Raw genomic sequence first — 24,034 nt, 5'->3', positions numbered from 1 at the left:
AACCCCTCAAAACCCAGAACCTAGAATCAGTGACACTTGTCAACAATGAGTGTTATGTTCTGCCTGTCCCCTACGGGAGTCACAGCAAAGGCCTAGTTTGGCCCACTCTCACTTTGTCCCCCCACCCCTCTATGTATCCTTTGGCCTAGCGTGGCATACAATGAGCACACCTTGGTTTCTGGCAGCCTCGAGGATATTACAATACCACAGATAGCCTTCATGGTCCCATAACCTCAGCCTCTCAAGTGACCAGGGCAGGGTTAGGCTGTGACCTGGCTACCTGTCAGGATAGGTAAAAAACATGGAGTTCATGAACATCCTAAGCTGAATGAGAGATGAAGGAAACTTCAACATCCACTGGCAGCTGGCTGCAGTAACAAAACCCTAGATGTCTTGAGACTCGTTAGAACCCAGTTATTACTGGTATACACCATGCCTGTCGTTCTGGGGGTAGGGGGCGGGCAGAGAGAAAAGAACACAGCAACATTTCAGGAGCACTGGCAGTCTCCGCATAGTTTATTTTGTCTTGGCACGGGTGACAAACATACAAGGTTTTACAGCATTTGTGCCTAGGGTGAAACCTCAAGCGTCAGCACTGTAACTGCACACCCAGAGACATCTGGCCCAACTTTGCCTCAAACAGGTGCTGATGTTTAGTAAATGGAGGCATATGGGTACTAGTTAGTAGTAGGTACTAGTCAGAGCTTTACCAAGCATGAGGGAGTGGGGGAGTGCAACATTACTCGCATTGGAATACGCATAGACTTCAACCCAAGCCTGGCCACAAAGCCAGGTGAGGCTGCTGCCAGGACCTGTTCCCCGCCAGGTCCTTCAGCATCTTGAGGTGCGGCCCTCTTCATGGATGTGGGCCAAGCATCCAGGACGTGTCTGCTTGGATAAACACAGATGCACCCGGAGCGCCGGCAAGAGTTCCGCATTCAGTTGGAGTCATTACCTTCTTGTGAACAATATTGCAGAAGAAATGGGGACGTTAAAAAAAAAAACTGAATATGAAAATGAAAACTCTCTTTAAGCCTAAAGAGAAACACTACACCAAAGAGCTATTGGGCTCACATCTGCCAACGAGACATTCCGAACCATCATGTCCTGACTCTACCGTGACTTCAGCAGAGAACAGTGCACCCTTCTGAGGTACTCCGTTTCAGCACTGGACAAAGTTTGCTAACAGGTCACACAGACACCACCAGGACTAGAGGGACACTGTTCCCCCCCACAACCCCCATATAACAAAACTGATACAAGTAAGAAAGTAAGCAGCCAGCAAGATTCCCACAGCATTCACTTCCCTTAGAGTAAAAGAAACCTCTGCCATCGTTTCCTTAGAAGCAGAATCACATTCCAAGTCGGCTGAGCTGCCAAGTGTCTGCACTAGTGTGGGGCTTGTCCCATGCCAAAGAACAAAACAGAAAGAAAAATAAAATCGAGAACCATTAGCTTGTTGCTAAGCTTCCAAACAAATCTTGGCAATATAAATGTAATTACCCGTCAACCAAACAGAAGGTCAAGCTTTGTGTGTCTTGTCAATCATTTACTCCTTAAGACGGCACTGTCCTTTCAAACACTTGGGGTGGCTGTGTACAAGGGTTAATGTCCCCAGAACTGAGAATGGGTGTCCCAAGCACGTTAGCCTTATTTGACTCTTAGCCCACAGTCAGATCTGTGCTCACGCCAACCAAACTCCTGGGTGGAGTTAAGAGGCAGAACAGGGCCCATGTGTAGGAAGCACCTACCTGCTTCACACACTGGAGCCACATCTTGGCAAAGCTCACTCCCCTCACTACCAAACGAATACCTTAACAAATTCACTCCCGCTTGTTGTGGGGGCGAAGGTGGGTGTTAACATGGGTCTCTGAGCACGCCTGTGAGGAGTTGCCTTGATTACATTACTTAGAAGGGGAAGAGCTGCTCGCTATGGTAGCAGCATTTCCTCACTGGGTCCTGGGAATGGAGACAGGGAGACAGGGAGCTGAGCCGAGCAGCAGTGTCTTAGTTAGGGCTTCACTGTTGTGAGCAGACACCATGGCCAAGGCAAGTCTTATAAGGACCACATTTAACTGGGGCTGGCTTACAGGTTCAGAGGCTCAGTGCTTTATCATCAATGTGGAAGCATGGCAGCATCCAGGCAGGCACGGTGCGGGAGGAGCTGAAAGTTCTACATCTTCACCTAGAGGCTGCTAGAAGACTGGCTTCCAGGCAGCTGGGATGAGGGTCTTAAGACCATGCCCACAGTGACAACCCATTCCAATAAGGCCACACCTCCTAATAGTGCCACTCCCTGGGCCAACCACATACAGATCATCACAGGCATTATGCATTAAATGCTGTCTCTTGTCTACAGGCCACAGTAGCACCTGCTCCCTCAAGGTCCTGCCCTAGGACTTCTACAGCTTGGTGGACTGTAACCTGAACTCTGAGCCAGAATAAACCCTCTCTCCCTTAAGTTGCTTATATCAAGGAGCAATGAATCTAAGACAGATGGGTGGTTCCAGATCTCAGAAACAAAATGCATGGTTGCTGAGATGTGCCAGGGCCTGTAGCATTTGTTTGCAATGGGGGGACCACTGTTTACAAACAGGGCACAAGATATTTTATATGTTCTCAAAAAAACAAGTCAGCCACACCTCTATTTGTCATCAGCAAACTAATGTTCTTTCATGATCCGTAAATAGATACATTTATCCTTTACTTCCTTGGGTTTTGTTTGTGTTCTGTGGGGCATGATGCGCGCAGGAAGACTTTTCTGTCTGATGTACATCTGTCCTCTCTGGGGACATGTCATCCCAAACTCGAATTTCAGAGGAATGGCTTCTCAGGCAAGAGTCACATGATAGAATTCTATAAGCCTGGTGCTTGAGGAATGATGGGGTGTCTCTAAGCACTGCCTCCCTTCGCTCGTCTGCAAGCCTTTTCTCCAGGACACCCCTCACAAAGACCAATAAAACCAGGCAATGGGAAGCCTCTTTTTCTTAAGATGATTAACCGAGTTGCCAAGACATTCCCTTGGTTTATGAGTAACCACAGACAAGCACAGAGAGACCAGAACATACAAACAGGAACTATAAACTCCATTCCCCCTGGGTCACGCAGAAGACCCAAACTGGTTGTTTCCAAACACACTCCACTGTGACCTTTCAGAGCAGGCTATAAAACTTAACCTAGTTCTCACCCCCACCTCCCCACCCCCCACCCCCAGCTAATGATTTCCATGGAGATGACAGGGTGGATGCGAAGTTTCCTCTATGTTCCAGAAACTTTGAATGCTTAGGAGCCCCACTGTTATAAATCAGTGGGCTAGCTGTGGGATCTAAACCAGTTATCTGGGAGCACATATTTTGCCCTTAACTTCTTTATAAATGGGAAGTCCTGCCTGTGTATTCTCAAATGCACAACATCCTAACACATGGGAGAAAATGAACAGACTTGGTTTTGGTCCTTGCAACCTTGTCTAAGTATGAGTCTCCTTCCGACTCTAGTAGGGTGTCTTTGGAAGTTAAATGAATGTCACTTACTTGCTAAACTACACTCAAAACTTGGGTGTTTCTCCTTTTCCTCCTCCATATCACCCCATCCCTCCACACACACACCACCTTCGAGATGTCTGTAAATTCATCTCCCTCATTGGAATCACAGAAGATACGTTCAAAACATCACCAAGCAGAGAGTTCAAAGCATGCAACTGTCAAAACATGATTTTAACTTCCTTGTTCTAGGGAGAGGGGAAAAAATGCCCTAGTTCATTCTAAGACAGGAAAGTGGGTGAGCATGCAGAGCTACCAAGAGCCTCCTGACCTGAGGTCCTTCCACCCTTGCTTCCTGTCCTCTCCCGTTCAGCATGCTGCTTGCTAACATTGCCATTAACAAAGGCAACTCTACTGGTCAAGTGATCCGCCTTCAGTACTTGACAAATTACTTTTTGAAGTTGAGCCTACAAAAAAAAAACTTGCGAACCACTGGGTGAACGTTTTGGGTCTCACGCAGATCGTATAAGTTATCATTTTAAACCTCCTAGCGGGGTTTGACCTTTTCTCTGCAGTTGCAAGGATACCTAGCCTACTTTTAGGACCCCATTCAGGTTTGAGAGTCTTGCATTCACTGGTAAGGAGGGGACTGAGCAGGCTCCTTATTACACCTGAGTCCACACCTGCATCCTACTTTATCTGTGGCCTCTTCTACCTCTTCCCTTAGGGATGGGCTTATCTGTATCTTCCCACACTTTAAACTATGAGCCCCTCACTAAACAAGCGAAGCAAGAGCAGAATCCAGCACGGCAAAGCGGGGCTTAAAACAGCATTGGAGAAATGTCTTCAGAGCCAGCGAAGCTTCTTTTACTTTCAAAGCGTTTGCATGATGCGCTTGGCCAGCAGCCTGGCCTTTCTGCTTCCTCTATTCCTGAGACATCTTTGCCCTTCCTCCCCCACTGGGGGTTGGGGGGCTAGCCCACTCTTTTGAGCACCCCCGTCCCCTCAAATGCTGGACAGTGGAGCTGCCCAGCTGATCCTGTCCTAGGCTGCACCCTGCTCCCCGCGGTCCGGCTTCTCAGGCAGGTTGAGTACAAATGGAAAGAGTACGCCCCGGACATCCAGGGGGGATCCCAGGGGTTCGGGCTCAAAGCTGCCACCAGGTCCCATATCGCTGCCAGCTTCGGTGTCCTGAGAAGGCACGAAACGCCAGGTCCCGGCGCGGCTCACACAGTAGATGGTACCATCCAGGGCAACACAACGAAAGGGCTGGAGGCCTGCGGGTGCGCCAGGGGGCCTCAGGTGTACAGCACATTGGCTCCATTGCTTGGCCAGGCAATGGTAGCGGAAAACGCTGACCCCGCCACCTGAACCGACTGCAGCCTGAGCGTCACCACGGCTCCCACACAGGTCAAAGCGATAGAGGAAGCCGTCGAGGGCCACCATGTCGGCAGAGCGCTCTCGGCTGCTGCTGCATGGGCACTCCTGCCACTCGTCGCGCCGGGGGTCGTACTTGAGCAGGCGGTAGAAGAGTGAGCCCCCGGACACATAGATCTCTCCGTTACAGGTGGCAGCCTCGTGGGCCACTGCGAAGGCGCCGCGGGGAAGGGGGGCCACCGCCGTCCATCGGTCAGCTCGCGGGTCGTAGCGCTCCACGCTGAGCAGGCACTCGCCACCCACAGCATACAGGTGGCCGTCCAGGGCCAGCAGCTGCACCTGCGAGCGCGCCTGGCGCAGCGGCCGCACAGTACTCCAGGAGTCGGTGACCGGGTTGTAGCAATACACCTGGTCCGACGGGCGCGCGCGGCCATCGGGACCCGCAGGAGCCACACCGCCCGCCACGAAGAGGTAGTTGAAGAGCACGCAGAGGCCGCAGCCGCGCGCTGGCGCGCCCTCGGGCAGCCGGGTCAGCTCGCGCCACTCCCCGGCCTCCGCCTGGTAGCAATAAACGGCCGCGTCCCCGCGCGACTCTGCGTCCCCGGACGGGCTCTGCGGTCGACTGCCCGAGCGCTCCCCGGTTGTCCCGAGCGCAGCGGCCAGCAGACAGGTGCGGCCGGTACACAGGCGGCGCCGCAGCAGCAGATCGCGTTCTGCACCGGACAGGCGGCCGAATACGGCGGGCTCGCGCAGCACCTCCAGGTAGTGGTCGCTCATGAAGCGGTAGGCGGCGTCGCGCAGCTCGGTTAGCCGCTGCCGCTTGCCTGCGCTCAGCACCTCGTAGCAGTTGTCCAGGCTCAGCTGCGGCGCCATGGCCTCGGTGGCGCGCTGCGCAGCGCCGGGCAGCTGGAGGCGGCGCGCGCCGGCCACCACCTCGGCCACGTTGTCGGGCCGCACGCCCGCCATGCGCCCGCTGTACGCGTCGGCCAGCAGTAGCCGCAGGGCAGTGAAGCTCACGCCTTGCACCCGCAGCACGTCCCGGGACGCGCGCGCGCGGAAGTAGTCGCTGCGTGCGGCCAGCACCGCCTTATGCGCCCGCAGTCGGCGACCGGCCACCTCGATGACCAGGTCGGGCTCTCCGTGCACCGACCCGACTCCGGGCGGCACAGGCACGGACTCCCCAAGCTCGTCCAAAGACTCGAGCTCCACGGGACGCGCGTGCTCGTGTCGGGAAGGGGGATCCTCCGGCGACGCGGGCTCTTCCGGGCGCGCGCACTCCTCCGGGGACTCTGGGGACGCGGCGCTGCTGACATCCCACTGCGTCTCCACCACACGCAGGTCGCTGCGGAGAGAAGGCGGAGAGGCTTCGGAGCCCTCCGCGGCAGAGGCACGAGACTGCGGCGGGGAGTCGTCCCCGGAGCTGAAGCACAATGAGGCGCTAAGACTGCAGGGTGTCTGCGCTGAGGACGCAGCGCCCTCTTCCTCGGCTGGCAGAGGCAGGCTGTCCTCTCCCGGAGTCCTAGGCTCAGTCCCCGAGTAGAGGACGAAAGGCGCCACCGAGTTCTCCATGAGCGGGTTGTGTTGTGTGCAGTCGGCCAGCTCAGGAGCTAGACATGCCTGGTGAAGGCTGAGCTTTGCCCTGGGGTCTCTGGCAGCACATACCCTTTCCTTGGCACCGGATCAGATTTCACATATGTCCACCCCCTGATCACGCCACTCCCACCTTGCCCTTCCCACTCTCCTCTCTTGTGAGGAGGACTCGCCCAACTCTCTGAACTTTCGAAAGAGGAACCTCAACTCAGGCTATATCCGTTGGAGCGGAGGTAAACCAGCCTGGTGGCAACAAGGGTTTTGGGTTTTTTGCTTTGTTTTGTTTTGTTTTTCGCAGTTTGCACATCCGACAGCCCTGAGCTGAGGCTCCCTTGTGTTGCTCCTTTGGAGAACTGTGGTTAAGTGTGTCTGGTCCACAGCATGCCCTTCCTTGGACTCTGTGTGAACCCACTGAGTCACCTTGTATCACAGTACTGTAGACCCAGGACCAATAAATCCTCCAGGGACAGTGACCACATTTAAATCCTTAGCTTCAGCTCTGTTCTACAGACTCCAGCTATGCAGCCCAGAATTCAGCTGAGGTGTGTCTGAATCAGGGTGGCAGCTTCAAGCCCACACTGATCACCTAGGAAACCACTCCACCTATGGGCGAGTGTCTGGAAAGGCAGTTACTGTGTGTGCCCAGGTTTTCCTCATTTGTCATCTCCGGAGCCTCTGCTGCTTCCTTCCACGTCAGGTTTCCCACATCACTCTCCACATTCTTGCTCCTGTCTGCAGAAGGAAAGAGGGAAGATTTTAGTTTCATTGTTGAGTGAAACGCTTTTACCCCAGGCCCTCCGCCAGTTTCAGTTAGCACACTGGTGGCCACGTGTCTGATCACCCCTGGAGTTTGGTGGACAGGAAATACATAATCACTCAGCCTTCCTCCAGGCGCAGGACTAAAAAGAACCCAGTTCATGCTCCCTGAGGCTCCACCTGCTACCCCTGTGTGGTCATTATTGCAATCAGGTCTCTTCCTCAGAAAGGCAACTGCCAAATAGCATGAAGGCAACCAAAGAAGGTATGGGCAGGTGTCTGAATCCCTAAGAACACTAGGCGGAGTTCTCCTGCCCTGGCACACACTGGCCTCTGCCTTGCTGGCGATCTGAGGGGCAGGTTGTTGTGGTCCAGCTGTACTCTAGCCTTCTGAAGGGGTTGACTAGGAACAGCAGAGCCGGCTCAGGCCTGACACTTATGTAGAGAATCACTTGTCCCCCTAGGCAAGGGAGAAGACGCATTCAGGTGTTCTCCTTACATGTTTCATGACCTGCTCTACACACACACCATTACACACGTGCTGAGATGGTTCGAGTGTGACCTGCCCCTCTCCAGCTTATGTGTGAACGCAGGGTTCCCAGCCAGTGCTGCTGCTGGAGGTGACTGGATGCCTGAAGGAGAGGGCATGCCCAACCTTTTGACACTGAGACAGGATGTTGCCATCTATGGAGTTCCTTGGGGAGACCTGCACAGTCACATTAACCCACTCCCTAAAAGTTTTTTTTTAAACCCTCATGTTTTAAGTTATGAATTTGATTTGGGCCACATTCCTTGCTATCCATATGTGTGTGTGTGTGTATGCATCTGTTTAGGAGCTGGGGCTATGGCTCGAGGGTTATAGCCCACCCCTCTCCCACCTAGTTTTCTGCTTTCTCATCTGCCAGGACATGACAAACCCTGGGCAGACTGTCACCCCCATAGATGAAGCCCCTGCTGTCACACCTACCACATGTAATGGACCATGCTGTCACACCTACCACACATATAATGGACCATGATCCTTTTAAGCAGCAGACCCAAACACTCTTCCCTTGTTTATCGGGTATTCCTTACAGTGAAGAAGATAACATAGAAGTATGTAGTGTGAAGCATGCCCACCTACACCCGGCAACTCCAGCCACTCTGCCACTGATGTTTATCATGGAACTTGGAGATGTTCAGTTCCCTCCATTCCAGATCTGTTTCATGTGGCATGTCCCACCCCACCCTCACCCCCACCCCACCCCCTTGCACTGTAGTAAGAGCCTCCAGAGATATAACCTTAGGGGAGCTTGTGAACCTGAAACCTTGGTCAGAGGACTCCACGGAGGAGAACACAGGTTGTGATGTTCTCTGGATGATCTATGACCACCCCAGTGAAGCTTCTACCCAGCTCTGTCAGTCCAGGGAACAGAAGGACTTGCTGGCCCATAGCAATGAGGATGTGAGGGTGACTGCAAACAGAGAGGTGCACCAGCAGCCCAAAGGTTGTCAAGCTTCTCCTCTGGGCTTAGCCACTGAAGGCAATGGAAGTCAGAAGCAGGACATACTGTGTCTCCTGTGGAAATGTCTGGAAACCTCACCGTATGAGCAGAAGCCGGGCCAGCTTCCCTGACTGGCCCATTCTTCACACTACCTCTGGGAGAGACTGCGGACCATCAACCTTAGAAAGCTGTCTGACCTGGGGAGTGGTCTCAGAATGACCAGGTTCCCTGGCTTGACAGTCCCTGGAATGTATAGATGATAAGACCATGGTATCTTTATGTTCCTTCACAGCCTGAGAGGGGAATCAAGCAACAGAAGACTCTAAAAGGGAAGCTTGGGATCGGCCGTTTAAAGATCCTGGAGAAAGTATGAAGTCTGAAAGAAGGTTCAATAAGTGAGCTGAGTGTACACGCCTAAGCTATGCTAAGGCAAAGGTATGGTCTGGCCCACACCTATGGAACCTGTCTCTATTCACTAGGTCTGGGATCACACTAACTCTAGCTCCTCCTACCCATTCAGGGAAAGGACACTCAGTTACCGCCAAAAGCATGTTCAATGTGTTCTTAACACCTGTGATGGTTTGTATATGCTTGCCCAGGGAGTGGCTCTATTAGGAGGTGTGACCTTGTCAGAGTAGGTGTGTCACTGTAGACATCGACCTCATCCTAGCTGTCTGGAAGCCAGTTTTGTGCTAGCACCCTTCAGATAAAGATGTAGAACTCTCAGCTCCTCCTGCACTATGCCTGCCTAGATGCTGCCATGCAACATACCTGATGATAATTAACTGAACCCCTGAACCTGTAAGCCAGCCCCTATTAAATGTTCGTTTTAAAGTTGCTTTGGTCATGGTGTCTGTTGACAGCAGTAAAATCCTAACTAAGACAGTGCCCTTAGTCCCGAAACAGACAGCACCATCATGCCTTGGGGAAGCGCATTTCCAGAGTATGTCTTTAACAGTATTGAACTGAATCCCTCGGTGTCCTACGCTGCCCTCTGCACAGACAGCAGGGTGGGCAGGCTGAGTCCTGTGGTCTGAGCATGACCCCGCTGTAAGCCTCACTCTGCTCCCCTCACCTCATGACAGCCAGCAGCACCCACCCTACGAACGCAGCTTAACCTGTCAACCATGCCTGTATGAAACTGGCTCTGAACAGGCTACTAGCAACCTGACAATCACGCTGTCCTACAGGAGAGCCAGGGTCACACTTTGAAACCCTGGTGACCTCAGCTGGGAGCTCAGGTTGACTACACAGTTCTCCATCTCAAAGAAGAGTTGGGGGATATCAAACTTCCCCATAGGAGCAAGGCACCCATTACAGAGGCTTAACCTGGAAACAGAGCCACCAGCCCAGAAGCCCCAGGTATGGCTTCCTGACAGCCTGTCTGGGAATAAGTGACTGAGCTGACACTGGTGTGAACCCACTTCCCTCCTGTCCTTGTGTAGAGCCATGTTCAGGGAAGCAACATTAGCTGTTGAATTGGAACAGCCACGTTGATATCAGAGTATTAACTGTAAGCTGTCCCGGCCTTAAGAACTTGTGAACGTTTAAGCAAGCAGAATAAAGAGAAAGACTCAGACCATTCCCATGAAATTCTAAACCAGATGGAGGTTTGAAAGTGGAAATTTCCCTGCTTTGTGGTTGGCTCTGGGCTGAGGAATTCCTTGGAATGTCCAGCAGAGTGCTCTCACAATTCTGCTGCAGTAACTGAAGCCCTGGAAGCCTGCTCTTGACCTTAGGATAGACTCTTCTCAGTGAGGCAGCTTGTCCAGGCAGGACCTTGCAGACGCTTGGGGAGAGGAACGGGTAGTAAAGAAAGCCTCCTTCTTACCTAGTCAGGAAAGCATGCACGACAGCAAGACTTAATTATATACAATTTGCACGACATTTTCTCTGTGAGAGTATGACCTTCTAGACCTTAAAAGTGTGTAAACAACTCTAAGTTTCTATTTGTTCATTTATTTACCATGTATATGAATCCAAAGCATCGGATAGTGTGTGACTTCCCAATGTGGACACTGGGCTATGTGTTTAATGTGGGCATCAGTTTATTCCAAATTAAATGCCATGCTTCACTAGAATTCCAGTTATTAAAAAAAAAATCCTTTCAGCTTATTACAGCCAACCCACTATAAGTTTGTTGATGGGCTTACAAACTTGAGGCAAACTTCAATGATATCATGTACTTAAAGACCAACCTCCCCTCTGTCTCTCCCACATCACGACTATGTCCCCCACACCTATAGGACCACAAGCTCCCTGAGGAAAGTATCTTTGCTCCCCACACTTGGTGTGACACTCAGAATGAGGAAGATCCCTGTCATCTGTCTACCCCAGCAAGGAGCTGAGTTAATGTTAACTGTTGTGTGTGGGTGGAGTTACAGAGGCCACGTTCAGACCCAGCAGCCCATCACCATCATCCCCTGCGTCCCCTCACAGTTCCTACAACGAATGACAGGCACCACACTCTGACTTTCCTTGAACCTATAATCCTGACTTTCCGATGGACAGAGCAATCAGGAGTCAACTCAACAACAAGGGTGTCCTGTAGGCTGCTCATCAGCTACGTGGCATAGGACCCTCACGCACTCTGAAACCTCTGAGGGGCCCCTTGTTAGACACACGGGTCTGAACTTTTTATACGCCCTGCCATACTGTATGTCTACGACATTAATAGGTAATAAATCTCTTGCTTGAAAGGACAAGCCATTCAGTGCCCCCGCCCCCGCTCCCGCCACCCCAGGACCCTGAAACCTGAGACCTTTCATTAATGAGGGATATAAAAAAATAGATCATAAAGCACCCATATAAAAATGTCCCGAAGCATACAACACACAACACACCCTATGATGTATGTGAGAGATGATAGGCCTCTCACAGGGTTGGTGGCCGTGCCGTTTGCTGGTGAAGCAGACCTCAGTCTCTTGTGGATAACCGCACTGAACTCTCCTGTGTTTTTTTTTCCCTCTCCTGAGACAGAATTTTACTCTACAGCCCATGCTGAACTTTACCCTACCACTCAGCCATGTCTGGCCTCAAGCTAGAGACCTTCTTGCTTCCCTAGTGCTGGGATTTACAGGTGTACGCTATCACACCCAACGTGTTTCCATATTCAAAGAAATAAACCTCTTTGCTTTTTGTAATGATACCATTTGCAGATTTTAGAGCATAAAAGTCGTATCTTGAAAGTCTCAAATGTATCAAAAACTAGGACAGTGAAGCTCGGTAGTAGCTTTGGTCTTTGTGAAGTTTTTCAAAAAAAAAAAAAAAAAAAGCATAATGTTTAAATTCCTCTCCCAAATGCTCATCCCTAACTGTTCTGACACCACCATCTGAGCTCTCATGGGTTTCTCTACTCCCCTTTTATCTCCCTGCACCCCCAGCCTGGCCACAGTCACTGAAGAGCCACTGACATGCAGAACAACTGATATGAAGAGCAACTGTATGCAGGGACAATACCAAACACCCCAACCCAAGAAACAGGAATCTCAACTCCCATGGTACAAGCAAGGAGGCTGGTGATTGGGGTAGGGGCTCTTCTCCAGCTCTCTGACTCATTCACTGGCCAGTGCCAAGGTTGGAGTTCTCACGGGTGCAGCTGAACTCCAAGGATGTCAGCATTCTCTGAGAAAGTATGATGCTGAGAGAGTACTTTTCACAGGGGAGATGGCTTTAAAGCCATCCACGCCCAAAGTCAAATCGCTGTGGACAGACAACTCAGGATCTACAGGTGCCTCTGGGCTCATGAGCTACAGCTGGCTGACGCAGTGCAGCCTGAGTGTGTCTAAGGTGCCCCTGCTGCTGTTGCACAAGCCTTGAACACTTGTCCCTTGTGAGCTGGGACTCCAGGAAGTTGACATCTTGACTGGTTATCTCAGCTCTAGAATAGAAGCACTGAGTCTAGTACATTCTGACCTTTTATTGTCTCTTTGGCCCCGATGGAATGCTAGTCACAGAACTATGTTTGCTATCACGTTATGGCAAGCTCAGTGTAGACCTTGAGGTCATGAGAGACTTGATGGTAGGCTTAGGGCGGCACCAAAGAGAGCATTTGCCCCAGTAGGCTTTAAGCTGGAACTAAGGGAAAACTTTCCCTGTTTGGTGTGTGTGTGTGTGTGTGTGTGTATGTGTGTGTGTGTGGTGTAATTTAACATGCAAGTAAAATGATCTAAGAAATGGAAAGCAAGAGAGAGAGAGAGAGAACACTAGACTGGGCCTGGTCCCAAACCTGCTTTATCTGGTTTGCAGGCATCTGAGGTCTGGGCGCTACATACCACCAGCACCCATCAGGTATGCTCTCACAGCCGTGGCCACCAACACAAGCACGCAGGGGACTAGCAGAACAGCTACCACAGTCTTCAGACAAGAAACGTCCTGTGCTCAGAGGTATTAGCTGCTTGGTCTCAAAGGATCAGACAAAGCCCAGCAGTGCTCCGCAATTGTCCCTGTGCAGTCTGCAGGTGGCCTTGGCAAGGACAGCTGAGGCAGCTGGCATTCCTAGTCCTTAGTTACCAAGCCCATGTGAGCTAACTCATGACACTGAGTTATTTCAGAGAAATTTCATATTCTCTGAGAGCATCACCTGACCTGGAAGTCAGGTTCTATCATGACGTCCTAGGTCTTGTGTTCCTTACAGAATATCCTGAAATCCTAAGTGTTTGCCCTTCTTGGTGACTCAAAGGAAGCTGGAGAAATACAGAGCACAAACACCCAGAATCACTAAGACCTGGGGAAAAGGGACACAGACAGACTGTCAGTCTGCCTCACATTTATAGCTGTGACATCCAATCCCTGGCAATGTCTGAGTCGGTCAGCCTAATTGTCACCTCTTCTGTGAACCCAAAACCAAAACTGAATGTTTTGCCAGTCATAGTGCCATAGTGAAGACCAGCTGGGCGGATGAACCTGCAGCTTTTCCAACCATCTCCTCAGGTTCTGACTGACTTCAGCACTGGAAAACACTTATTGGTAGTGATTCATGGATGCACCTGAGCACCTGCCATGTGCTGTGTACAACAGGAAGGAACACCAGAATGGGGCAAGACACTGGTTAGTCCTCAGCCCCACGAACTGTATCAGGAGGAGACAAACGGAGCCAGCACATGTTCCAATAGAATCAGATGCCATGATCAGCTAAGAGGGGACACAAGACCTGGGATGTCATGACAGAACCTGACTTCCAGGTCAGGTGATGCTCTCAGGGAATATGGAATTTACTCTGGAGCCAGAGGGAGCCTCAGGGGGTAAGGCTTGAGCGAGTGAGTCTGGTTCCCCAGGAGAGTGGTAAGCGGAGCTGCAGGGAGCCTCGGGAGCCAGTGGGGCAGCGGGATCTTGAGTGGCCACAGAGTTCTGTCACCTTGGTTCTAAGCAGGACCCTCAGTGGCTTTCAAAGAAGGAAACCAGCCGATGCTTTGAAGGGGGGAGGGTGCCTGCTTAGTCCTTTCAGATGTGGACAAAAAATAAAAGATTTTGATTCTTATTTTGCAACACTGCTAACTTCACCTTCAAATCAACAAACTAAAATCTGCACAAGCCATGCAGTGTGAATCCCACAAATATAAGTCCAACTTTTTAAAGTTTTCAGGATGTCATGTTATAATGCCATTTATACACTTTATAAAATATAAACGTGCTGCCTACCATTTATAAAGGGGGAAACACAGGAAGGAGGGCGGGATGGGTCTTTTGTGCAGCACGCACTTGTGAAGTACAGGGGCGTTTCCTCCGGCGTTGTACTGTGGGGTTTCTCAGAATGGGTGAACATCAAAGGCCCAGCAATAATGGTCAATCTCAGGAGCAGGAGCGCTTCCTTTCTTGACACTTGATGTTTATCCAAAGTCTTTTTAGTTTATAATTTGTGGCTCTGAATAAGTCAGTGGGAGACTTTCCAGTGGAGTAAGCCTACACTAAACGCATGGTGCGAAACCCAGACAAAGGAATACTGTCACCAGGCAACTGGACTCGGTTGGACTCCATGTTCTTGGGCCTGACAGGTGAGTGACTGATGCGGCTACTTGTGTTCTAGGCAAACGAAACACAGGAAATCGAAAGGAACATTCACAGGGCGTGATTTCTGAAATTCTAAGCTCTTGGGATTAAAGGAGTAAAACCTGGGCAAGGTCACACAGTGGCAGCGGGATGTGGGCTGCCCAAGCATAGGCAAATCCCAAACTGTGTGTGTGTTTCCAGCCACTGGCTGGAAACACGGCTGGGGCAAACTTAAACCAGACCGGAGCCCCCAGCCAGCCTCCAGCCTCATGGCTCTTCTCACCCACTGTGCCTACATCATGAGAACTCTCTGCTCAGTTCTCAAACATAGGATGTGATGGAACCAGAGCTTGCTGTTCAGCCTGAACAGCAAGCGTTAACTGCTTCGGGTCCAAAGGGAAAACATGAGTCTTTTCATCACAGCTAGTGTGCAAAGTCACACTTCCTGTTCGGATGTCAGGAAGAGGAGGGCTAGAACCGATAAGATCGAACAGGAAGACCGAGGTGGGGCACCTGGCGTGGTCACATGACAGTCTAGGTAACTAGGTGACTTGGCTGTGAAGCAGAGCAGAGCTGGGCAGGGTTCTCTTAAATTGGCATAGTTTAACCATCACTGTGGAAGAGGGCATCAGAACCTGTGGTCTGATAGGTAAGAACAAGAAGGCCACTTCCTGTACCAAGGACCCGAGAGGTGGAGACACCTGCGGATGCAAAATCTGCCTACAATCAGGCCCTGAGGTGAGCTGGAACCACTAACTCCAGATGTCTCCACCCTCGCCGGCTTCTCAGGGGTGGCCAGCGTTCGTCTTTATTTCATTTTTCCTGGTGTGCAGGTTTAAAGGCTGCCTCCCTAGCACATTCAGGAGCTCCGCTTGGACCAGGGCTTGGCAAGACTTCCTGGCCACCCTGGAATGGTGAGGCTGTGACTGGTGTGGCCTCTCCCTACACTCCAGCACTGATACCCTCTCGGAGCTGGAAACTTCCCGAGTGTACCAGACAAGGGTAAAGTGTGAGGAATGGAGGGACTGTTTCACAACCTCAGCACAGGGTCCCAAGGGGACTATGCAGTTAGGATTATGTCCCACTGGGGCCAAAGGTCACACGGATGGCGGCCCAATACACTTCCAGCTTCTGCTGGTAGCCTGCCTGTAGACATCAACACCACCTCTCTAAGAGGGTTTCAGGAGGATTACAAAGGCACTTTTCGTTTATACAGGAACTTCCTCAGACCTGAGAGCATATTCTGGGCACTTCTAAGAACAGAAAGTAGATATCAGATAGCAGCAGAGAACGCAGCAAGATAGACAGGACGTGCAAAGGAACAGGCTGAGTCTTAAGGTAGAGTTCCAGGTGTCCCTCCCTCTCCTTTGGGAGAAGGAGGACACAGAAGTTAACCAAGGTAAGTCTCCAGCAGGTCCCTGCTAGCTCTGGACACCTTGCTATGCCAGCTGCCTGCTCTGTCAGCCTTCCAAACAACACCTAGCTCCAAGAACAAGTGAGTCCAGCAACTTAACACTGCCTGTCTGATAAACTGATCTCTGTATTACTATTGTTGCTATTTGCGCTGGCTGGTTTTATGTCAACTTGACACACGCTACAGTCATCAAAGGAGGGAACTTCGACAGAGAATATGTCTTCGTAAGATGGGGATGGACGCCAGCCTGTAGAGCATTTTCATTAATAATTGGTGGAAAGTACCCAGCCCTTTGTGGGTGGTGCCTGCCTGAGCTGGTGGCCCTGGGTTCTGTAAGCAGGCTGAGCGAGCCGTGAGGAGCAAGCCAGTAAGCAGTACTCCTCCATGGCCTATGCATGAGCAAGGTTCCAGTCTCTTGAGCTCCTGACCTCCTTCAATGATGAACAGTAAGTGATGCAGAAGTGTAAGTCGAATAAGTCCCTTCCCTTCCCAAGTACACTGTTGTACCCCTGATTAATACTACTGTTCTAATTACCATCATTGCATATGCTTCTGCAGCACAGGGTGCCTTTGTCTGGCTGTAAAGGTCCTGAGATAGCTTGTTCCATTGGACACCAGCACAGCCACCCATGGTCCTGTGGGTCCTTTCACACTGTAGAACTCTCTGCCCCCTCACTTCATGCATTACCCTTAGAAGTGAAGCCTGTCCCTCACAGGCAGCATTAGTTGAATCTTATCTGGATAATAGCTGTCATGTGCTTTTTTTTTTTTTGGAGAATTTAACCGACTTTATGCATGAGGTGAGCACCGGTGGGTAAGATTTCCTCTCACCTTTCCTTTGGTGGTTTGAGATCCTGGTCGTCTTGTCCTTCCCTTTGTGCCCTCCCTTAAACTCTGGTGTTTAGGGAGTCTACGGTAGGTGTCTGCTCTGCGGTTCCCGTGACCCTACCTCACTGAGTTGGAAAATAGGGAAGAGGAGCACAGGGCTCTGCGGCTCCTTCCCGGCAGAGCCGGCGCCTGTGGGAACTGTGAGCACTGCAGTCTTGCAGACATCGGAGGAAAGGAAGCGCATCACTTCAGACACATGGGACATGCGAGCTGGGGCTTTTGTCCAGAGGCATGGATCCCCAGAGACTGCTGGAAACTCCGGGCATTTTAAAACAATAGCGAATTGGATAGGGTGAGATGTAGCTAGCTCCGGCAAAAGGAGAGAGGTGCAGTACAAGATGAAGCAGCATTGTAGGCTCTGATGGTACTGTAGGGTAGGACAGAGGTCCTGCTAGCTTGTGCCTGGTTATCTCAGGGTAACTGTGAGAAAGGGGCCTATCTACCTCTCAGTACCTTTCCCACCAAGAGATGGGGAAACAGTTACTTTTATCATTCCCGCAGGTGTGCCACACTATCTAGATGTGTGGTCCGACACCAGTCGACTGTAACCTGGAGCACTTTTGAGACAAGACTAGCACAAGTCATCGGACTGAATAAATCCTGATGTCCTCTGTTCTCGGATGAGCGCCTTACCTGGTCAGCCCACAGCTTAAGAGAAGGAGATGGAGGTGTCTGAGGGAGAGAGAACCCAGCCAGCTCTTTGTGGTACACTAACACACTTCCTGTGATTATACCTAAACACCTGAGCTGGGAAGTTTATAAAACATAGAAAGCTATTTATCTCTGAGGATGTGCAAGTTCAAGGACATGGCACTGGCCGTCTGCATGGTTTCTGGCACAGTCCTTGGTGCTGCTTCAAGGAACGGCCAAGAGCACAGGGTAAGTGATGCTTATACAACACACACACACACACACAAACATGAGCGGTGCACTCACGATGAACCAAGCCCTACAGAGCTTGCACGGGAGCAGCACCAACCTCCAAATGACCAAGTACATGTCATGGGGAACCGAGCCTCCAGGACAGCCTTTCAGGGGAGACTCTTTACCCAAATGGTAAACCAGGACCAAGCCTCAATAAGTCCTGGAGAACAATCACATTCAAAGCTCAGGACCTGGAGGCCCTGCCTGCTGAGCTGCCCTACCAGTGGGGGCTTTGTATAGGCTACCTTCATTGTCAACCTGACTGGATTTGGAATCATCTAGAATACACACCTCTGAAGGGAAGAGCCACCCCAAATGTGGGAGGCACCATCTTCATGCTAAAATTGAAGGAAGCATGCCGAGCAACGTTCATCCTCTCCCTGCTTCTGGACTGAATGCGACCCAATCACTTCATGTTGTTGCTGCCATGGTGGTGTGGTCCATAGATCAAATCCTGAGCCAGAATAAATCCCTCTCCCCTTAGACTGCTTGGCAAGTATTTTTTGGTCACAGCACTAGTCTCTCTCTCTCTCATTTGTGTGTGCATGTGTACGCATACACACATGTACACATGCATGCACACACACATTCACATACATGTGTATGCACACACACGTGCATGTGCGTGTACACACACACTCTTGCACACAGACACTCATGCCCCATGACTGTTTGAGGAATGCCAACATAACCCACAATGACCCTGTGCTGTATCCACTGTGGTACCTGTGGGTGTCAGGCAAACATCTTCCCTTTTTGGTGGATAGTCCTTCAAATGAATAGGAAGGCTCAGGCCCAAGGCAGCTCCTTCACCCAGTAATACGACTTAAACTCTGACCCCACAAGAGTGTGAGGTATTGATTGAGATTTTCTACCCTTATCTCTGGTGGAGGTGGCGGTCGAATTAGCAGCTGGAGGCCGGACTGTGACAAGTGATACTTTCCAAAGATACCTCTTAGATGTGGCCCACTTCTTACTCTCCCTGGGGTATGAGATGACAGAGCACCTCGAGTGGTGAGCTTTATCTCCTCCATCAGTCAGCAGGCCAGGACTGTGGTGAGAATGCAGTGACTTTAAAGGCTCCTCCAGGAAAAGTGGCACAGCTTCTGCAGGACTCTTTGTTAGGACGTGCGCCTTACAGCCTACCACTCACCAGGGAAGAAGCCAGCACATAGACATAACATAGACATAACCAAGAGGTCTAGCTTGGTTTAGCTTTGCACATGAAGCCACTTGGTTTAGCTTTGCACATGAAGCCACTGCTGATACACCATACCAATCTGTCCAGTCATACCAGAAGTGAAGAGCAGCTTTTCGTGACTCAAGCTCCGCCTTCTGGCTGCCATATTTGGCACTGATTGGCAGGCATGCCGCCCCTGAGACTACATGAACGAAAGCAAAATAAATGAGTGTTATTGTTCAAAGCTGAGTTTTCTCTGCCCTGAGGACCTGAACAGGAGTCTTGAGGACCGCATCCTATGGTGGTGGGAGGTAAATGGAGGCTCAGTCTTACAGGATGTGTGTTTTAAATAGTTACACTGACCAGTGCATTTGTCCAATCCTGTGTAGAAACCGACCGCCATACCAGCAAAAGCTGAAGGTGGCTCAGAGATCCCAGACGCAGTGCTTTTTATTTATGCAACGTCTTACCCACACTGTCCAACTTCAGATTTCCCTTTGATTCAGTATCTCAGGTCTGTAAAACTGAGCCACATGCAACTCCACCCAGCCTCCCGATGACCAGCTTCATCGGTGTACATGGACTGAAATGAAACCACAGACCCAAGGCAGGCTCTCCAAGGGCTCCTCTCTGGCCTTCTCTAGTGATCCGTTTTATACCACAGGGCCTTTGCACATGAAGCCACTGCTGATACACCATACCAATCCCCTTGCTGCACAAGAAGCCTCCATTATGTATACTCATGGGATATATACATTCCCTTCAGAGATGTTACACAAGTATTGGGAGGAAATGCTTCATATCTTTCTCTGATTTTGAGTCTAAGATACACAGGTAGGGAGACCAGTTCTGTTACAGAGAATTCTGTACCTAGCACCAAAGACTGTGCTGTGCTCTCAGCAGACAGCAACAAACATCCCTGAAAGGAAAGACTGTTCAGCCATTTGAACAGTACTGCCAGGACTCGAGGTAGCTTTGGTTTCCAAGGCACTATTTAATTATGATACAATGTCTCCCAGGAGCTAATGTTTCCAAAGTGTAAACTCCTAGAAGTTTGCATTTTATTATAAAAGTTGCTCACTGTAAGTGTTCTCCAAACATTTGCTGGTACTAACACTCGGTGTATATACCACAATCATTTCAAGAGAAAAGCTAGAAACCAAGGCTGTTAGTAAGATAGCAGTCTGTGGCTTCCAGAGCAGGGCAAACATCCCTGGATTACAGGGACTCATGGGAGACTGGGCTGGTTTCCACTGGAGGCAGCCTGCTCTGCTCCAGGCAGTTGACACAGTCTGTTCTGACCACGGCCTCCATGCAGGGCGGTCCAGAGAATCTGGGCAACTGCCTAAGTGGATCCAGATTTGCACCGAGCTGTTATTACACAGTAATCTATGCCGTGGTGTTTAGGAAACATCTGAAATATGAGCCTAGATGGAGCGCTGGCAAAAGGGAGAGCCCAGGCATTGCAAGGAGAGAGACACAGTCTTTGTTTACGCTGGGACTGTACTGAACATACCCCACTAGAGACCACCACCCGCGCGGGAGAACAAAGTGGTGATGTGACCCAGCCTGTGACCCACAGATCTAGACACAGGGCGTAATGGCCCCCAAACTGGTATAGCTGGGAAGGGCTTGTACAGAAAAGCGCATTTAATGCTCTCTCCCTCCTCCTAAACTAGAGATGACCTTACAGACGGTAAACAAAACATTTTAAGTATCTTTCCTCTGTATTTTTCTAATGATATGATGAGCCATTTCTAGTAGTTGATATGAAAAGCTCTGAATTCTTTTTATCTCATTAGAACCTTAGCCGAGTTACACCGGAAGGGAGCGTTGGAGCGCCTACTCAATCAGTGTGGGGACGCTGCAACTCAGGGTACCGGGTACCCGGGAAAGCTCCCTTCTGCCTGGCAGGGCTTGGGGTGGGGGTGGGGGTCTAATAATAGGAACCCTCAGGATGAAAGGCTTAAGGGTGCCATTGACAGCGGTGAGGGCTACTAATTAGAGACTGAGTAATTCAGTGGTTAGGAGTAGGGTGCTGGGAACCCACGGGGAACCAAGGACTCGTCACTCGGTGTTGAAAGATGCTGGGAACTTCAAGATAAGCTCCCGAGTGGGGCTAGAGGAAGGAAAAGAGCTCATTCCTTTCTATCCCTGGACTAGACTGTAGCAGGCTGGGGAAAGAAGTGCTTCTTTAGGAAAGCTAAATAATGTTGGAGTGAAAACTCTCAGGTCTAATGCTACAGGTGCAGAGGGCCAACCGAGAGGAACTCCGCAGGACCTGTCCCCACCGCCCTGGAGGGGGTTGGCTGCCCTGGAGAGGTTTGGCTGCCCTGGAGGGGGTTGTCCCAGCCTCACAGCGGGGCTGGCAAGGTTCCAGGAAGGCTTGGGCTCCACTCCCAGCCTCTTCCTGGGATGAAGGCGAGCCGCACACTCAATCCTAATTTAAATGCAGCGCGCTTTCCTCCTTCCATCCCCTCCCCACCGTGCTGTCAGGCACGTACCCGCGCAGGCCACCGCCGAGGCTCCCCAAACGAATACTGTAGCTGTGCGTGGCCCACGCGTCCCGCAGACTACCTGCCTAGGGGGTCCCCGTCCGGGTCCGCCAAATCATGTCCACATTCCGAGCTAGCTAGCGCTCAGTCCCTGACCCCCCCCCCCCCAATAAAGAACCCAGCGTCACAGGCAGCAGGAGGGGAGCAGCCAGACCCATGCCAGGGAGGGGCCCGTGCGGGCGAGTCACTGTCGCCTGTCGTCCTCCCACGCCACGCCCGGTGCTTTTTTTTCTTGGATCAATCCGGTCCCCCGAACCCCCAGTCCCCACTTCCCTCCAAGAGCAGCGTCCCTGCCTACCACCCCCAAGGTCCCTCCATCCTCCACGAGTCCCACAGGCCGCGCCCGGGCCCCTACCTCACCTCTCGCAGCTCGCCGCTCTCCCTCCACCCCTGCAAACCCACCCGAGCCCAGGACGCGCAGCCTGGCCGGGGGGCGTGGGGTGTGTGACGCGCATGCGCACGCGACAATTCGCGCGCACCTGTGTGAGCGCCCCCGGGGCGAGCGAACCTTCCACGCACCTGTGCGAGCGTTGCGATTCTGTGCGCTTTCCCGACGCCGGGAACGCGCCGGGCTCCTCCGCACTCGTGCCAACCTCCGGGTTGGCAGCGACTGATTACTCCTGCGTATGCCCTGCACTTGGAGGGAGCGCGAGCTGGGAGGCCGCCCACGGCCGGGGCGCGCGTGCACCTCGCTGTCCCCGCCTGCCACCTACAGCTTGGGGGTCTGCCGGCAGGGGCTGCAGCTGAGCTAGCCCTCCGTGGATCTAGTGTGCGCGGTGCCCGGCGCCTGCCTGCAACAGTTCCTGCGCCTCCGCACTTAACCCATTCCAGACCAAGTGAGCAGAGGCTGGGAGCTCGCTCTTGGTAGCCTCCAGCCTTGACAGCAGCACTATGGCGCACAGAGCACTCCAGTAAAGAGTCCCCGCTGCTGCACCCCGCGGGCATGACCTTCCCAACCCCAAAAAGCACCAGGAACAGGTGTCTGCCGCGAGCTTTGCCCCACCTAGGGCGCTCTTGGCTGTTTGACCTCCAGCATTACATCCTGGGTCCCGCTTAGCATCTGTAAGAAGCGATCCCACACATACATAGTAATTAAAAATCTGTTGCCCACATCCCGATAGAGTCTAGAATCTTAAGAAAGTTCGGGATAGTGAAGCGGACCAACCAGTTGGTGGACATTTCTTGGTGTCTAGACTGGCCTTCTCCTCTTGTGTGGGCAGCCTGGGGTAACATAAGGGGTGTGTGTCAAATCAGTGTTCATCCTGGGATAAATGCTTCTTTTAACAGCTTTATGCAAATTACCGATGGCTAGATTTCTGAGAACAGAGGATGTGAATATTTGCTCTCTACTCTGCTTTGATATTCTTGGCCAATTTATACCACCAGCCTTTCTGAGTTCAACACCAAAGCGGTAAAAACGCGTCTTGTTCAGTAGCCAGGCATCAACCAGGGCAGAAAGCTGCAAACTGCTGGAATGACTCCTTCCTTCCGTTCCTGTTGGTTACAATAGAGACGGCTGAGATCATTTTCATTTTCATTATGTTAATTTCAGTTTGTCCTCAAATAGGTAACTCTCAAGGTCTCTTAGTGTGTCTCCATTTACACGTGGGTGGAGAAAAGGCAGAAAGGTGACCAGGATGCGGTCCACGTGCCCAGCCTCCATCATCCTGGCTCTGGATGCTGGGTGGACCAGCTCCCACACTGGGCTGGGTACCATTTACAGACCTACCCCAACCCCATTCCAACAGGGATTTTTACAAAGCTATACACTAAGTAGGCTGTTCGTGGACATTTTCTGAAAGGATGAAAAAAAAGAGTAAACAAAGTAATTAAAAATAACCTTCTGGTGTCTCGTAGAGGGGGTGTTTGGGGTTACCTGCCATGTGTTTCCCCACTTACACATTTATAGACTTTATTTCAGTGATGTCATTGAAATTTGTCAGAGGTGTGGTAATTAGTTGGAAGTTCTTCATGTTTCATGAGGTCCTGAAACTGACCAGGACTGTAACCCATGTGCCATCAAATCCTCCTGCCTCAGGAAGAACCAGACAGTACTGCAGACTTGAGACGCATCACCATGGGTATCTCCTAGAGACAGGTGTGAACAGATGTGGCACTGACTGAGCCTTTCACACCCTTAGTGCTGGGTAAAACCGACTAGGTCCAGGTCAGAGCAACAGGCTGGGAGAGAGCCAGCAGCAGCACACAGATGACACCCTGAATACAATCATCCCTCTCAAACGTGACAGGGACAAGATGCTCAACCTGTTTCCCTTACAGTACCCACGTCAGATGGAAGGATGTGTGCTGTGCACTGGGTAGTGGAGCCATCTTTCTCCAGGGAGGGTGTTCACCCAATTCTACCATTGCCCTGAGAGCTCTCAGATCTGTCTTTGCCT

General features: G+C 51.3%; 2 protein-coding genes across 4 annotated transcripts in view; both read right to left on the bottom strand.

Annotated features, from left to right (window-relative positions):
* Window positions 1-859: 859 nt before the first annotated feature.
* Kbtbd11 (kelch repeat and BTB domain containing 11) lies at window positions 860-7,117 on the bottom strand. Its single transcript, XM_021170134.3, has one exon. The coding sequence runs from the start codon at window positions 6,423-6,425 to the stop codon at window positions 4,524-4,526; it is 1,902 nt and encodes a 633-aa protein (XP_021025793.2). The 5' UTR covers window positions 6,426-7,117; the 3' UTR covers window positions 860-4,523.
* Arhgef10 (Rho guanine nucleotide exchange factor 10) overlaps window positions 7,110-24,034 on the bottom strand; it is a 116,913-nt gene continuing 99,988 nt past the window's right edge. For all 3 annotated transcript variants that reach the window (XM_085844133.1, XM_085844135.1, XM_085844134.1), the window contains one exon: window positions 7,110-7,178. The gene's annotated coding sequence lies outside the window, so the exon portion shown is untranslated. The remainder of the gene's footprint in view (window positions 7,179-24,034) is intronic.

This window comes from Mus caroli, unplaced genomic scaffold (assembly GCF_978045245.1).
Source record: "Mus caroli unplaced genomic scaffold, Mus_caroli_1 scaffold_10, whole genome shotgun sequence".
Taxonomy (NCBI): Eukaryota; Metazoa; Chordata; class Mammalia; order Rodentia; family Muridae; genus Mus; species Mus caroli.
This window is presented reverse-complemented; position numbering and strand designations above follow the sequence as displayed.

Excerpts from the sequence above, each read along its gene's own strand:
- Kbtbd11 (XM_021170134.3), bottom strand. The coding sequence starts at position 6,425 with ATGGAGAACTCGGTGGCGCCTTTCGTCCTCTACTCGGGGACTGAGCCT.